The sequence below is a fragment of the Charadrius vociferus genome, unplaced genomic scaffold (genome assembly GCF_000708025.1).
Source record: "Charadrius vociferus isolate BGI_N301 unplaced genomic scaffold, ASM70802v2 scaffold32, whole genome shotgun sequence".
Taxonomy (NCBI): domain Eukaryota; kingdom Metazoa; phylum Chordata; class Aves; order Charadriiformes; family Charadriidae; genus Charadrius; species Charadrius vociferus.
Window position 1 is genome coordinate 6,485,277 of NW_009647856.1, and position 15,099 is coordinate 6,500,375.

Sequence of the window (15,099 nt, forward strand, 5' to 3'; positions counted from 1 at the left end):
GGGTGGGGCGGCTTGGGAAGCGGTCGGGGCCAGCGGCTCGGCTGGACGCCATCCTCCGACACCTCTCCCCGCGGCTGGGAGCAGTCCCTGCTCCTGTATCCTTTCTGATGTGGGGCGGGAAGAAGGGGAGTGGGGGGAGCGGGACATTGGCCCTGTTTGGGTCGGGGCTCTGCTTCCCTTGCCCCAGTGAGCTTTGCCCGTCGCTCCCCGCACCCTGCGTGCTTGTGTGTGTGCGTGGGCACAGCAGAGGGGTTTGGCGGTGGTTTGCCCTACAAGGACACCCTGCCCGGGGAGGACACGGGGACAATGTGTGTCCTGGTTATGGGGTGGTGACGTGCAGGGGGGGCTGTGCCCCATGCAGCCCCTTGGCGAGCGGGGATGCACCAGGGCAGCGCTTCCCCTGGTGGCCCCCACTGGTGTTTTGGGGTCAGCACCCATCCCACCCCAAAAGCCTGTTGCTGCCTGGTGCTTTCTCCCTGAGCTTCAGCCCTGCAACCTGGGATGTGCATCTGATGAGCCATCCTCCTCTTGGCAGCCCCCCACGGCACATCTCCCCCAGCACTGAGCAAGATGGGGGGGAGGGGGGGGGGCTACTGCCCTGAATTTTCCTCCTAGAGATTCGTGGATTTGGGGGAGATGAGCTCTGCAAGTCTTAGCAATTGCACAGCGAGTCCCAGACTGTGGTGAGAGGTACAGACTCGACCGGTAGAACAGCAGCAGGAAAAACACGGAGGTTTGGTTTGTGAGTGGGAAACAAGGTGGCAACGTTGGAGGCTTCCAGCTTTACCATAGATCAGAGAAAGGAAAGCAAGGCAGGAAGGAGTTTTTACGTTGGTCTGTCCCATGTTTCCAAAAGTTAAATGAAGACTGCTTGCTGACAGTATTTTTAAAGCTGCTACCGTAAATCTTACTTTAAAAAAAAAAAAAAAGCACAGATTTTTTAAATGCTGCTGATTCTCAGTGAGAGCTGAATGCTGACAAGTTACCTCTGAATTATAATAAATTGGGGAAGAGGATGTGATCAAATGGCATGTAGGAGTCTTCAGATTTATTAAAGATATGAAGATAGATGGATAGTAGATGACTCAGACTGCCATAAGACAAAGGTGCAAGTAGGAACACAAAACTGGAAATAAATGCTAGGAAAAACACCTGGGTTGTACAGAGGGAGCGAGTAAGGATGCAGAGGCGCTGCACAAGCTGTTTTGGTTTTAATCCAGCTACAGTTGCCCTGATGTAAAGAGCTTTGCACAAAAAACATTACTAAATTGGGGTGGAATAAGAAAGTTGTGGGGATAAAATAAATGACAGAATCTAGTAAGAATAGATTTATTTGATACGTGTTACCTCAGTGCAGTGGTTTTGTTGCGATCTCTGGCTTGGTGAATTGGGTAGGACAGTCAATTTTTCTTCCAGAAAACAACTCTCCTTTTATGAAGGGAGAAATGCCTTAATGGAAATGTCTTGATAGAGTCATAAAATGTCAAATCCACCCAAAGCCCACGGGGGTCTCTGCGCTGCCCTGCTGGGGTGCGGATATACTCACCCACCTCTCGCTGCTTGGTGAGCCCTGTGGCAGGGGTTGGCTGCCTTCTGCCGGCTCACCCCGGGCTCCGACCGCCCCAGCCTGGGGAAGAAGGCATTCCGATCCTCTCTGGTTTATTTAAAATCAAAGCTGGATAATAGGGAGTTTAATACAGCCTTGTACGTACCTAGTTTCCTCCTGTAGTTGCTTTTAGAGATCAGTGTTTGTTGGTTGTACTGGTTTATTGGGAGATGAGTTATTTCTACACAACAGTAGAAAAGCTTTGCCTTCACAGAGTCCTCCCATGTGGTCTCAGGAAGGAGAGGAACTAGGGAAAGGTGAAATGCAGCAGGTTTTTCTTAGGAGCTTGGTGTAGGAGCCAGAGGGGAGCGCTGCATCAGTAACAACAGCACTTACCTCCTTACAGGAAGGTAGCCGAGAAAAAGCCACATTCACAAGTGCCTGTAGAAGACCTCCACTCCTACAGCTGTGAATTCACCTTGGGTGCTGCCTGGTTTGGGACACAGTAGAAAAAAAAAAAGCACACCAACTGTATAAGTGAAGGTTTCCTCAACATGCAGGCAAAGAGGGGAGGTTCAGAAAGCAACTGCTCCACTCGAGTGGTTTGGGTGTTTGGCTGATTCTGGTCAGCCCTGATGGTGATGGCAGCGCAGCGGCTGTCATGCCAGGACCATCTCACCAGCTGTCTGTCAGATGGATTCTAAGAGAACTGCACAAGTTTATTGTGCTTGTCTTAGATATGCAGGAGTTTGCACCATCCCTTGAGGCTCTGCAGGGAGATGATTTGGAAAAGCTTCTGGGGATCTTGAACCTCGCTGTGCTTCAGTCTGTCCAAAAGCATTATATCGCCTGCTCAGTTGGCTAACGTGCCTGTGAATAAGTTATTCCCAAAAGGCTGTGTGTGAGGCAAGAGAAATGTTTAAATATTCCATGTCTTCTCCAAAAGGAGCTGACGGAGGTGGCATCTCCTTCCCAGCCTGTGTGACTCTTGTTTTCCATTGTCCAAGTAACCCAAACTTGTCCTTTGAGCGTTGCAAGGTGGAAAGAGCAAAACCCATGAGGGGAAGAGGTGCTGCAAAGCCTGGGAGGAAGGTGTTCAAATGGAGTCCAGAGCTTGGTGGACGTGTCTGCTGTCCCTGACTTCTGGGAGGTGGAGATGTGCTGAGGAGGGCATCACAGCTGGGGTTCAACCAGTTCCTGTGTCTCCATCTGCTGCCTGTGGAGAATGGCTAGGAGTACCATTTTCACTGAAATTGGACCTGAAATGTGGCGTGTGGGGCAGTAGTGCCCTCAGCTGGGGAATCCCTTGCTCTGGGACTTGCTGTGGTGGTTCCCATCTGGTCTCCCTATGTCCTCTTCCTTCCCTCTCTCTTCTGTCCAGTTCTCAACACCTTTTCCTCCCTCTGGCTCACATTTTTGCACGTCGTGTTTCTTCTCCCACTGTATGTGACTCTTGACCAGCTAATGTTTGAGCTTCTTGGTGTAGGGACCATGGACACAACTGTTTTGACTAAACCTATTTCTTATTCCAGAAGCACATGTGCTTTTATGGCACATTTAAAAGGTAGTGGTGAGGAGTAGAGGAAAGTCTTTAGCACAGGCATCTCCAAACAGACCCAGAAATCTGCATGAAAATGTTCTCTTTTTTTTTGTTCTTACCCCTGGGTGACACTTCAGTTCCATGCACAAAGTTCTTGTGAGGCTTCATTACCAAGTGGGATTTAATTGCTCTGTGGATGAGAATACCTCTCTGGATAGGAGAACACCGCTGTGTTTATTTAAACCTGTTGAAATGAGTTGAGGTGGAGGACAAGCCCATAGCTCTTCTCTCTTTGTGGTCTTCCTGTCAAGTTTGGGAGGAACCTAGTCTCTGCAGTAACTGGAGAGAAGGTGAGGATTTGCACCACTGCATGGGAATGTGAAGTCCCAGGTTCACCCCATATGACTTCTGGCTTTGAATTTGGCACAACGATGTTAGGAGGGGAGAGATGGAGAAACACCTTCAGGAGGCAATGCAGGTTTTGGGTAGGTCTGGCTGCTCTCTGGAGCACAGGGAGGGAAATCAGGCAAGTAAACATCTCCACTGAGCATCTCATTGACTGTCTTGATGTTCTGGGAGATGAATTGAGGCCCATGGAGTACTTGAGAGTCTCAGGCATTTTGTACTGGCTTTTCTATAAGCTTAGACAAGGCTGTACTCTGCTGTTATTTTATACTTCTCTGCCAGACGTGCTACTCTGAAGGTGGTAAAGAACTTTTTTAGAAGCAAAATAAACAAGAACATGAATTGAATGTCCAGCACAGCACTAATATTTAAGATTAGCAGCATTGCAGGATTCAGGATGCATGCGTATAGATGTTCTACCCTATTGTGCTTGAGTGTATATTCCTTAATTTCCGTCCCAGTCAAGCGTTCCTACTTCAGCCCTAGTTAGTGCGGTTCCTCAACCAGAGAGGTTTCGGTAAGCTGTATTTTCCTTTGTAAAGATAAAACAAAATAACCTGCAGAAATCAATTCTTTTTTCCAACCTAGCACACGTGTTGATCACCAGACATTGTGTAGCCTTTCATTCTGCAAGGGTGTATTCTCCTTTGTTTAACCGTAGTTTAATTAAAAAAAGTTTAACCATGCATCTTGCAAACGCCTGAGTGGATAATCTGACTGCAGAGATTATTCCCATGTGCTTCAGTGTCTCTGTTGGGAGTAAAGCTGCTGAGGTCCGATCCCAGCTTTCCTGCTCAATTCCCGACTTTGTGAGGGCACGAGGGGGATGCTTTGAATTTTGTCACAGAAGTAGTGGGTGGCTGTGGGCAGAGATGCCGCACAGCCACGGACACACTGTGCTGGCTCTGCTGTGACGTGGTAACACTGCACACCTGCAGAGTTGAGGTGGACATGCAAGTGGGGAGGGTGTCTCACCGATTCTCCCCAGCAGTTGCTGATCCCCCGCATGTCACCGTCTTCCTACCGGGTCTTGCTGGTGCTGCTCCCGTTGCTCTGCCGGCCCTATCACTGTGTTTCTCCTCTGTGCCTCAGCTACACCCTGGACAACGATGTCCTCACCACAGAGCAAAGGCAGTTCTACGAAGACAATGGGTATCTGCTCATTAAGAAGCTCGTTTCTGATGAAGACATTGAACGCTTCAGGTACGGGGTGCTTGCCTGAGGTGCTGGGGGGTCCTGTGTGCAGCAGCATCCCGAGGGAGCTCTGGGAAGCTGGGTGAAGCTGGGCTCTCTCCACACGGACGTTCCCTCTGCTTTGCAGGAAGGAGTTTGTGAGGATCTGCAAAAAAGAGGTGAATCTACCAGGAGCTATGATTATGAAAGACGAGTCCCTGAGATCCCAGTATGGTCAGTCTGAAAAAGTGGTTAACAAAGTGCAGGACTTCCAGGAAGATGAAGAGTTGTTCAGATACTGTACTCTGCCGGAGGTAAAATAAAAATATAGCAGCAAAAAGGGGGATGGTGGTGGAAAAGCCTATATGAATGTATCTATGTTTTAATGCCTATGCAAAGAAGCTTTTTGGTTCTGCTAAAGCTAGATCCTTTATGCCTTAGAGCCCCCGTATGTCACTCACATAGGTATATACGTGAGGAAGGAATATTAAGCCATATTTTAAGAGTGTTCTCTATGAACATGGGATGGATGGTGGTCAGGGCAGAAGACTTAAAGCAGTAGTCCTCTGGTCCTTTGGTGCGGAGCCAGTCAGGAATGTGACTAGCCCAAACTGTGTCTGGCTAGTAGGACAGATCAGCAACATTTTCTGTCTTTTATCTAAGCAAAGCATCTGTTCTCTGGGCAGGCCCAGCTTTGTAGCCAATATTCATGTTGTGGTGGAAAGCTGTAGCTTTGTGGAAGTATGACCCTCCTCATCTTTCCAACTCCACCCAGCAGCCTCCTGCACCATCTTCCGTCTTTGGCCTCCTACCACCATGTCCATTTGTGTGCCATGCCGGATCCTGTCTCCTGTCCTGCATCCCGCCATCCTGGCCTCCTCCTCCTATACCCTAGTCCTCAGCCAAACATCCAGGTCCCCAGTGCTTCCCCAGCAATCTTTGCTCTTCTTTTTCATGTTTCTAACATTTTTTTCCTAATGTTTTCTTCCCTGTAGGTCCTCAAATACGTTGAGTGCTTCACAGGGCCAAACATCATGGCAATGCACACCATGCTGATAAATAAACTTCCAGATTCTGGTAAGGAAAATTTGGGTAAGAGAAAAATAGAGAAATTGTTCTGTGTATGCTCTCTGTCTGGCCAAAATTGAACTTAGGGGTTTAGAAAAGCTGTTTGAATAAAGACAAATTGAACCCAAATAATTTTGAGAATTTATGAGGCTGCTTTGGTAACAGTTGGGGTTTTAACTTTGGCTTACTAAGATAACATTTCTTGTCTTTCAATGTTCAGTGGATGTTTGTTTGCTAAAGATGGTGATTGTCTTGGCTGCACCACTCACATGTTCGAAGCGGGCAAGCGAGCTCCCGATTCAGCCAGCCGCACTTGCCTAAAGGCCCAGGGTTTAAAAAATGACATGCTTTTTAAGCTTGACTTTTCAAATGTGTTGAAAACAAGTGCTTCTGTGGACGTCGGTAAAAGGCAATAAATACAGAGATCATCCTTTGCTTGGAGTTTATATACTCCTGACCTCAGTGACAGTTGTTGCACGCTCAGCGCTTTGGCATGAAGGTACTTGAATAGGTGCCAAAAAAAGGATTTTGAAGCTGGCTTTGGCTCCTGCTGCTGGAAATTGAGGATAATAATTTATACAGGGCTGATGGACAGGGAGAGAGGAAGAGAACAGAATTAACCATATTACAGTTTTTCAAAGTAGCTTTGACTCTGCATAAGCTGTTTCGGTTTAGTGAAGTTGAGACCTGAGCTATGTTTGTTATTGTCAGGTGTGCAGCTTCTGAGCAGATACACAGTACGCTGAGTTATTAAAATACTGAGTTTGTTCAAGTAATCTCCACTTGTCATCTTAAATACTCTGCAGAAAGCTGTGTCATTTTGGTTTGGAAATTCAACAGGAGACCATGCGTTTCTAAAGTAAAACCAAAACAATAACGGACAAGAAATTGGAAGCTGCTCCATATTTGCACGCTCTCCATTCAATATCTTTGACAAGTGCTTTAGGAGAGGTGCAGATCTCAGGAGAGTTTTCAAGGATGCCCAAAGTCTAAATAATATGGCAAATGACACAAGTGGAAACATCCTAACTGTATCTATTTAAGGAGCAAACTCAATGGCAAAATAAATATATAAATAATATATTAAAGGCTGTTTTGGTGTGGATGATAAGTTTCCATTTCCACAGTGGGGAAAAGAAGTAACAAACAAAACTTCAGAAACACATATTTTTGTTTAGACTTCATGGAAAAAAGCCTCTAGGGCGAAGGCTAGTAAGAGTGCTCGGTAGACTGTCTGGGGAGGTTGCAGTCCATAAATTGAGATTATTTTTTTAAAAAAGAAGGCTAAATAAACATATGTTGAGTGCAGCACAGACAGGGTTGATTCTGCTTGCAACACAGCGATAGATCAAGTGACTACAGACAGCACGGCTGTTTGAAAGTCTTTGTACTGGGAAAGGTTTGTGCAACATTGTGCTGGTTAAAGTTCACGAAACTGGAGAGCAGCCCAAGAGAATAGTGAAAACTTGGCAGGGGGTTGCTGGTGGTGAAGGCCAGAAGAAAGAGCCTTCTGAGGGGTCGCACAGCCCGGCAGCCTCCCAGCATTCACTGTGTCCCCGTGCCATTGCTGACCCAAGGGCCACCACTGTCCTCTCAGTCCCTCTTGGGATGGGGTGTAAACTAACCCGTTTGGCTTCCAAGCCAGAGGTGGGCTGGAGCAGACACTGAGTACACTGAGTCTCTCCAGTGGCAAACAACAGCTTCTTAAGACATGTTACAACAAGTGCAATGGTTTAACAGGAAGGAAAAGGCTGTGTCACTTTTGATGAGGTTGAAGGTTTTGAACCTGTGTTGCAGATAAACAGACTTTTCTCCACCCCATGCATCAGGACTTGCACTATTTCCCCTTCCGGCCTGCGGCCCGCATCGTCTGCTCCTGGACCGCCATGGAGAGGTCCGACCAGGACAATGGGTGCCTGGTCGTGCAGCCAGGGACGCACAAGGAGCCCCTGAAACCTCATGGCTATCCAGATTTGGAGGTAGAGCAGCATGGGGGGTTGGAAAGAGTATGCATGAGGGGATTGCGTTTTGGCTGGGGAGAGCTGACCATGGAGGGATAATGTGTAGGTCAAAGCTGAGATTTTCAGTGATGGTTTTTCTGTTTGTGCAAACACTGACTCAGTTTGCACCGCTCTGTGTAACTGGGGTAGATTTGTCTCTATTCCCACCTTCACCTAGAAATTATCCAGCATGTGGCAGAACAGTGTAAACACATGCAACCATTTTCCACTGCCCTTGCCAAGTCTGAGGACTCTTTCTCCTCCTGAGAATTTGTTCCTGCCTGGTGAGCATGTGTACTGTCCCGAAAAGGAGAAATTGGATAGTAAACAGCTGGATGCAATTAAATATCAAGCAGTATCTTCCTCTTAAGAACAGATATTTCCTGACCTGGCCTGATGTTGGTGATGGTTTATACTGGGAGCAGAAGGCTGGACCCCAGTGGTGGAATCAGGCTACACTTGTGGGATTCGCTTGTGCTCTTCTCTGTTCTCTCCAGCTGAGAAATGTTCTTAATTGTCTGAATCTAGCTGCAGAAAACAGAAAAAGTATTATTTAGCTGTACCTCAGGCATGAAGTAGGAAGGCTTGTAGGCAAGCAGGCAGGCTTTTAGTCGGGCGTACCAAATACGCTGCCCAGAGGAAAGCAGATCAGTAGCAGAGAGTTCCCTCACACTGAGAATCGGCACTTGCTCTAATTGTAACCGAGTGATTTCAACTCAGCCCTTTTTTTCTAGGGTAAAACCAACAAACTTTTCCATGGGCTGCTTGATGAGGATGAGAAGGCTCCCAGGGTTCACCTTGTCATGGAGAAGGGAGACACTGTGTTCTTCCATCCCCTGCTCATTCATGGCTCTGGGATAAACAAGACATCAGGGTTCCGAAAGGTAGGAAACCATCTCTTGGTATAGCTTTTGATATTTCTGATATTTTAAAACTGTTCAAACTATTTCCCCCACCCCTTTCCAAGCTTGTGAATATGTGGATGAACTTTTTAATGAGTTTTTAGCTTCCTGATATACTTTTACACTCTCTTTTTTTATTTTTAAACATCTCTGTCTTTTAGAGAAGAGCATGCTGGGGGGCTGCTTCAGAAAAACAAAGCAGGAGTAGAAATATGATGTTGAGTCTATGTTTGGAGCCTGGCTGGCTGTACTTGCTCTTTCTGATCGTTCCCTTTCAGGTGTCCCAAATATCAGGAGCTTTCTTCCCCCTGCCTTCTTGGTATCTCATCTCTGGATAGCACGAGCGTCCATCATCCAATAAATAATATTTATTTATATGATAAATATGACCCGTTTTTCTAGTAAAGATTTGATTACGCATCAACTATTTGTTTTGCATCACGATTATTTAGCTGAAACAGGCAAAAGTGCCCTACTTGGGGGGCCTGATCCTTCCTCAGAAGTGGATTCACCCAGGCGCATAAGGGAACCGTAGCCTCTGGTGTAGTTACTAGTAGCAATGCAGATATTTCCCCTCACGCACTGCGACACAGGCTGCTCTATTCTTATTTTGTTTTGCCTGCATCAACTACTATACAGCCTGTCCTTTCAGCCCCAGTAGCAGTTTACTGGTGTGGAATTCCTTCCTCCTGCAATCCTGAAAGCAGAGAGAGGGGACATCAGGTACTGAGAGTCTTATCTGCTGGCTGTGTCCTGGCTACTGGAGCAGTAGTGTGGTTTTGTATTCCGCAGAAACACAAAAGCTTCCTCGTACTGTGCCAAATCCCAACATCTTGGGGTAAATAGGTGACTCTCCTGGAGCTCTCCGAGCCACGTTATGGTCCAGCGCCCTTTGAGATCTGGCTTGCAGCTGGTGGGGCATTTCTATTTATTTCCTCTAGCCTCTGCTTAAGCAAGGACTGATTACAAAACGAGTGGGTTGATGTGGCTGTCTGGGTGCAGAAAGTAAGAACCCTTACTGAACACACAGCTCTGCTCCCGCCCTGGCTTTCCCTATTCCCACTCTAGTTGCTGGTATTCTGAGATCAAGTAGCACAGTTCGTGCTGGGGGAGTGTTTGGGAGAGGAGGGAAGGAAGAAGAGCATGTCAGCAAGCAAGAGTATTTCGCCAGCAAGGGAATTTCTCCAAGGGGACACTCAGGAGAAGAGCAGGACTGCTCGGAAGGGAAGAAGGAATTTGGTGTGTAAGGGAGGGGTGGGGTGTCCGCAAGCCGGGATGCACAAGATTTTTTTTCCACCAGTCATTTGTGACCGCTGTGGTAAGCGATGCCCGATTTCCTCACACAGAGCATAAGCTGTCACTTTGCCAGCTCAGAGTGCTACTACATTGATGTCAAGAACACGACCCAAGAGGACCTGGAGAAAGAACTGGTAGAAATGGTTCACAAGAAATACAACGCGACTTCCGTGGAACTCAGGGTAAGACTTGGCTATAAGACCTTTGTTACAATCCAGGTCAGTTCCCTTTCCTAAGTCTCTCTCGTGTGACAGATTTGTGCTTTTTGGTGTGTCCAGTTTGGCAGATCAGGCTGTGCCAAGCAGAGGTGCCTGGCAGAACAAAAGACCCGATGTTCAGAGGATGACCGGCAGGCTTTTTTGGGGGCTTTTTTGCTCCTAAGGCTACTTCTTGCTGTGCTAGAGAAGCGGCCTTGCTCTCTGGGCAGCCCCTTCACGTCCTTTGAGCTCTAGAAGTTCCTCCTCCAGCTCTGCTTGTCAAAATGGGTTTTGTGAGCACTCCTTGGTGTCCCTTCCACTGTCGGCTGAGCTGGTGCAGATTAGAGCAGCAGTTCATTGTGCGACTGCGACTGATGTTGTAGAATAAGTGAGAAGGAGCTGTGGACTCTGCTGTTGTGGTGGCTCGGCTCTGAGGCTGCTCACGTCCACTTCTTACACCATTCGAGGGGGTCTAGACTTCACCTCCGTGGGTAGCAGTGGGGAGGGCTAACGTGGCAAGGCAGGGATAAGGTGAAGTCTACGCAAGCTTTGCCCTTCACTGCATCTCCTGGTTCATGGTTTGTTGTGGGGAGCGTGTCCGAACCAGAGCTCTTTGCAGTTATATTTGGACTACACAATGTAAACAGGCAGATGGGGTCGTGTTTTGCCCTGAATTCGCAAGTATAAAGAGGTGCGGTACGTTCAGTGCCCGTCCAGTTTGTATGTCTACAGTTCTTACCGTTTCCCCTCCTAACGGCAGGTGGGTTTTCCTTTTAAAACAAGTAGCCACATCTGACTGCAATAGTAGACTGATTTTTTTTTTTGGTTAAATGTAACCCCACATCAATTGTTTAGGCTTGAGGCTACAGCAGGTATGTCAGCAGCAATATACATCTGCCTCGAGGAAAAAAAAAAAAAAAGAAAGGGGTAATGGACTCTTGCTGAATAACTGGAACCGTTGTGTAAAATAGAAAGCAAATCTAAATTCTTTAGGGATTCAGCAGCTGAAAGAAAAATAAACTTTGCTACTGGGGTGGAAATGTTCTGAATTTCTTAATCCACAGTGGTTCCCAAATGCCTGCACAGTCACTATCAAGGCAGTAAGTCTAGATGTAACAGGCATCAATTTTCTTTTAAAATTTACATACTGTACAGGCATTACAATATCAAGTGCATTCTGGAGGAGAGGACTTTTTTTCGTCTTTGGTGGTTTTGTTTTGTTTTGTTTTGTTTTTTTCCCCACAGTGTGCCTGGGTAAGGTGGGGTGTCCAGCTGTGTTTTGCGAGCCTGATCTTACATGTTGTCTGTAAAGTTACAGCTTGCTGGACTTTTGATCCCTGGAGTTATTTAGGTGCACAGTGAAATCCAAAGTGATGCGTAGTAAGGCTCTCCTCATGAGTGGAAATAAATCATAAAGTCATAGAATCGTTTAGGTTGGAAAAGACCTTTATGAGCATTGAGTCCAACTGTTAACATAGCACTGCCAAGTCCACCACTACACCACATCCCTAAGTGCCTCATCTACCCGTCTTTTAAAACCCTCCAGGGATGGCGACTCAACCTCTTCCCTGGGCAGCCTGTTCCAATGCTTGACAACTCTTTTGGTGAAGAAATTTTTCCTTATCCAATGTAAACCTCCCCTGGTGCAACTTGAGGCCATTTCCTCTTGTCCTATGGCCTGTTACTTGGGAGAAGAGACCGAACCCCACCTCTCTACAACCTCCTTTCAGGTAGAGAGATAAGGTCTCCCCTCAGCTTCCTTTTCTCCAGGCTGAACAACCCCAGTTCCCTCAGCTGCTCCTCATAAGACTTGTGCTCCAAACCCCTCACCAGCTTCGTTGTTCTTCTTTTGAGTGTAGAAGCCTCAGAAGAGTCTGTGTGTTTTCATATAGCTTTAAGCTTTTTTTAACCAGAGTTGGAGCTTTCTCCCAGAGGTGTGCCCAGTTCTTATATTTCACTTTCTCAAGACTAATGATAAGAACTAAGTAATCCTCACACAGGAAACTGAGGTAGGCACTTGCCCAAGACTTACCTCCATGAAGCAAACAGTGGTGGTCTTCTCTGCTTTACAGTCTGCAGCAATCCCTGCCCAGGACCCAATTTCTGGCTAAGGGCTTGTGTTCGTATCCATTATTTCCTGCTGGTTTCTGCTGCACAAGGAGTATCACTTGCTCATGGGCAGCAGTATGCAAGCTGTAGTCATCTGGTGAGCTTTTTTGACCACCCAAAGGCATACGAGGGAAACGTGTGCACAAGCAGGCGAGGAAGGTGACTTCTGCAAGGGTGATGTTCTCTGCGCTGCTCATGTTTCCTCTTCTACCTTCCAGAATTGAACTATGAGCACCTTGGCGTTCGTGAAACAACCCGCAAACAACCTGTCTCCTGGGGGTAGAGGTTGCACCTCTTCTTTAGTTTGGGCTGTATTTTTGTTCTTGATATTTAGGATTTGAAACGATATTCAGTAAGTGGTTTTGGTATGTTTATGTGGGTAGTTAGCTAACCCTCCAGGGATGGCGACTCAACCTCTTCCCTGGGCAGCCTGTTCCAATGCTTGACAGCTCTTTTGGTGGAGAAATTTTTCCTTATCCAATGTAAACCTCCCCTGGTGCAACTTGAGGCCATTTCCTCTTGTCCTATGGCCTGTTACTTGGGAGAAGAGACCGAACCCCACCTCTCTACAACCTCCTTTCAGCTAGAGAGATAAGGTCTCCCCTCAGCTTCCTTTTCTCCAGGCGGAACAACCCCAGTTCCCTCAGCTGCTCCTCATAAGACTTGTGCTCCAAACCCCTCACCAGCTTCGTTGCTCTTCTTTTGAGTGTAGAAGCCTCAGAAGAGTCTGTGTGTTTTCATATAGCTTTAAGCTTTTTTTAACCAGAGTTGGAGCTTTCTCCCAGAGGTGTGCCCAGTTCTTATATTTCACTTTCTCAAGACTAATGATAAGAACTAAGTAATCCTCACACAGGAAACTGAGGTAGGCACTTGCCCAAGACTTACCTCCATGAAGCAAACAGTGGTGGTCTTCTCTGCTTTACAGTCTGCAGCAATCCCTGCCCAGGACCCAATTTCTGGCTAAGGGCTTGTGTTCGTATCCATTATTTCCTGCTGGTTTCTGCTGCACAAGGAGTATCACTTGCTCATGGGCAGCAGTATGCAAGCTGTAGTCATCTGGTGAGCTTTTTTGACCACCCAAAGGCATACGAGGGAAACGTGTGCACAAGCAGGCGAGGAAGGTGACTTCTGCAAGGGTGATGTTCTCTGCGCTGCTCATGTTTCCTCTTCTACCTTCCAGAATTGAACTATGAGCACCTTGGCGTTCGTGAAACAACCCGCAAACAACCTGTCTCCTGGGGGTAGAGGTTGCACCTCTTCTTTAGTTTGGGCTGTATTTTTGTTCTTGATATTTAGGATTTGAAACGATATTCAGTAAGTGGTTTTGGTATGTTTATGTGGGTAGTTAGCTAAGCTGAGAATGCTGTACCTATTTCCATCTCTGTAAAAGGGAGTCCTGGTCACCATTGTTGCTGGCCCTTAAGGCTTTTTCTTTGTCTCATTTTTGTTTTGAAGGATATTTGGAACTTCCGAGCACGGCTTGTGCAAGGGGAAAGAATTAACCTGTAGAACAACCTCTGAAGAACAGGATGGAAAACACGTGCCTGAGAAGTGCTTCTCTGATCGGAGAGTGCAGACCCTGCATCGGCAGGCAGAATTATGTGTGCTTTGTTGACCTCTGCATTGGTAACTTAGCCAAATGCTGCATCTCAAAATCATTTTATGCTAATACAAAGTAATTGCACTGAGGTTGAACAGCTGATGTACGTTAAAGAAAACCTAGCCTAGGAAAACAGAGATTTGCTGTGGTTATCGTAGACAATTGAAGAATGAAGGTCTTGAAAGAACACTTTGATTTTTTTTCTTGATGTTTTCATTCTTGTTTTTTAGAAGTTTCTCACATGATGTACCTTTGGAATGATGCTATACTAACATAAGATTTTATGCAAGAATTTATGCAAGGGTATGTTTTTTAACATTTCCAACTTCCTTTTCTATGCAAAAGAAACAAAATGAATCAGTGTTTCACACAAGCCCTTAGTATGAGCTCACGTAGGAAGCTATTAGTACAGCTGATGAAGATGAGGATATTGGTACCAGCAGAACCAACGGTGTAAACAACTGGGTAAAGAGGAAGCAGCAACCACTCACATGGAAAAATGGGATCGATGGGCTGCAACGTGATCACTAGTAGAGTTCTTCAAACATGACCTGCTATGGCGTCATATCTTACGAGCAGCGCGGGCACAAGTGAAGTATGTGGCTGACAGGGTTGAGAGCTAATGGGCCAGCAAACCAGCCTCCTGTTGGCCTTGCACAACCGATTTGAGGCTGTGTGAGATGAGGGGGGAGTCCTTTGTTTGAGTCTGGCGGGTCTGGGAAAAGGTTCTAGGTCAGGGAGATGGTTGGATGCTCCCCAGGATGCAGCGGTGGCGGGTTGAAGCAATGTGCACTGAAATGATCCTCTCACCTTTCACAATGTGTTTCCTTGCTTTCTGAAAGGTTCTTTTGCTTTCAGAATCTATTTTTTGAAATACAGATTTAATCAGAGCAAAACCGTATCCGAGGGCTGTGTTGTATTATTTCTGCCACTCAGAAATGCTGGTGGTGGGTGCGTGATTGAATACCCCAGTGCAAAACATCAATCCTCAGCTCTTTTCCACTCCCTCCTTCTGCCCAAAGAAAGTGCCAAAACAGCGCCAAAGGCTGCACTGACGGCTCTCATGGCTCCTTCTGCTCTGTTATCCTGCAGCTCAGGAGGTCACGGGAGATCAGGTGCAGCCCTATCCTTGATCCACAAGGCTAAAAATCTTCCCCCTGGGCACTGCCTGAACAAGCTGCTGCAAGTCAAAGCTGTTGCAGTCATTTCATGCATGACAACTGAATGCAAAAGAGGGTTTTCCACTTCTTCCTCTTCCTGCAG

At 46.8% G+C, this 15,099-nt stretch overlaps 1 protein-coding gene across 1 annotated transcript in view; it reads left to right on the plus strand.

Moving 5' to 3' along the window:
• Nucleotides 1-13,745, plus strand: part of PHYH (phytanoyl-CoA 2-hydroxylase) — a 14,727-nt gene extending 982 nt beyond the window's left edge. The window contains exons 2-10 of the mRNA XM_009883007.1: nt 5-95; nt 3,953-4,008; nt 4,584-4,694; nt 4,813-4,978; nt 5,660-5,741; nt 7,530-7,711; nt 8,467-8,616; nt 9,981-10,112; nt 13,692-13,745. Of these exons, the coding sequence (XP_009881309.1) occupies nt 5-95; nt 3,953-4,008; nt 4,584-4,694; nt 4,813-4,978; nt 5,660-5,741; nt 7,530-7,711; nt 8,467-8,616; nt 9,981-10,112; nt 13,692-13,745 (1,024 nt within the window). The remainder of the gene's footprint in view (nt 1-4; nt 96-3,952; nt 4,009-4,583; nt 4,695-4,812; nt 4,979-5,659; nt 5,742-7,529; nt 7,712-8,466; nt 8,617-9,980; nt 10,113-13,691) is intronic.
• Nucleotides 13,746-15,099: the final 1,354 nt, after the last annotated feature.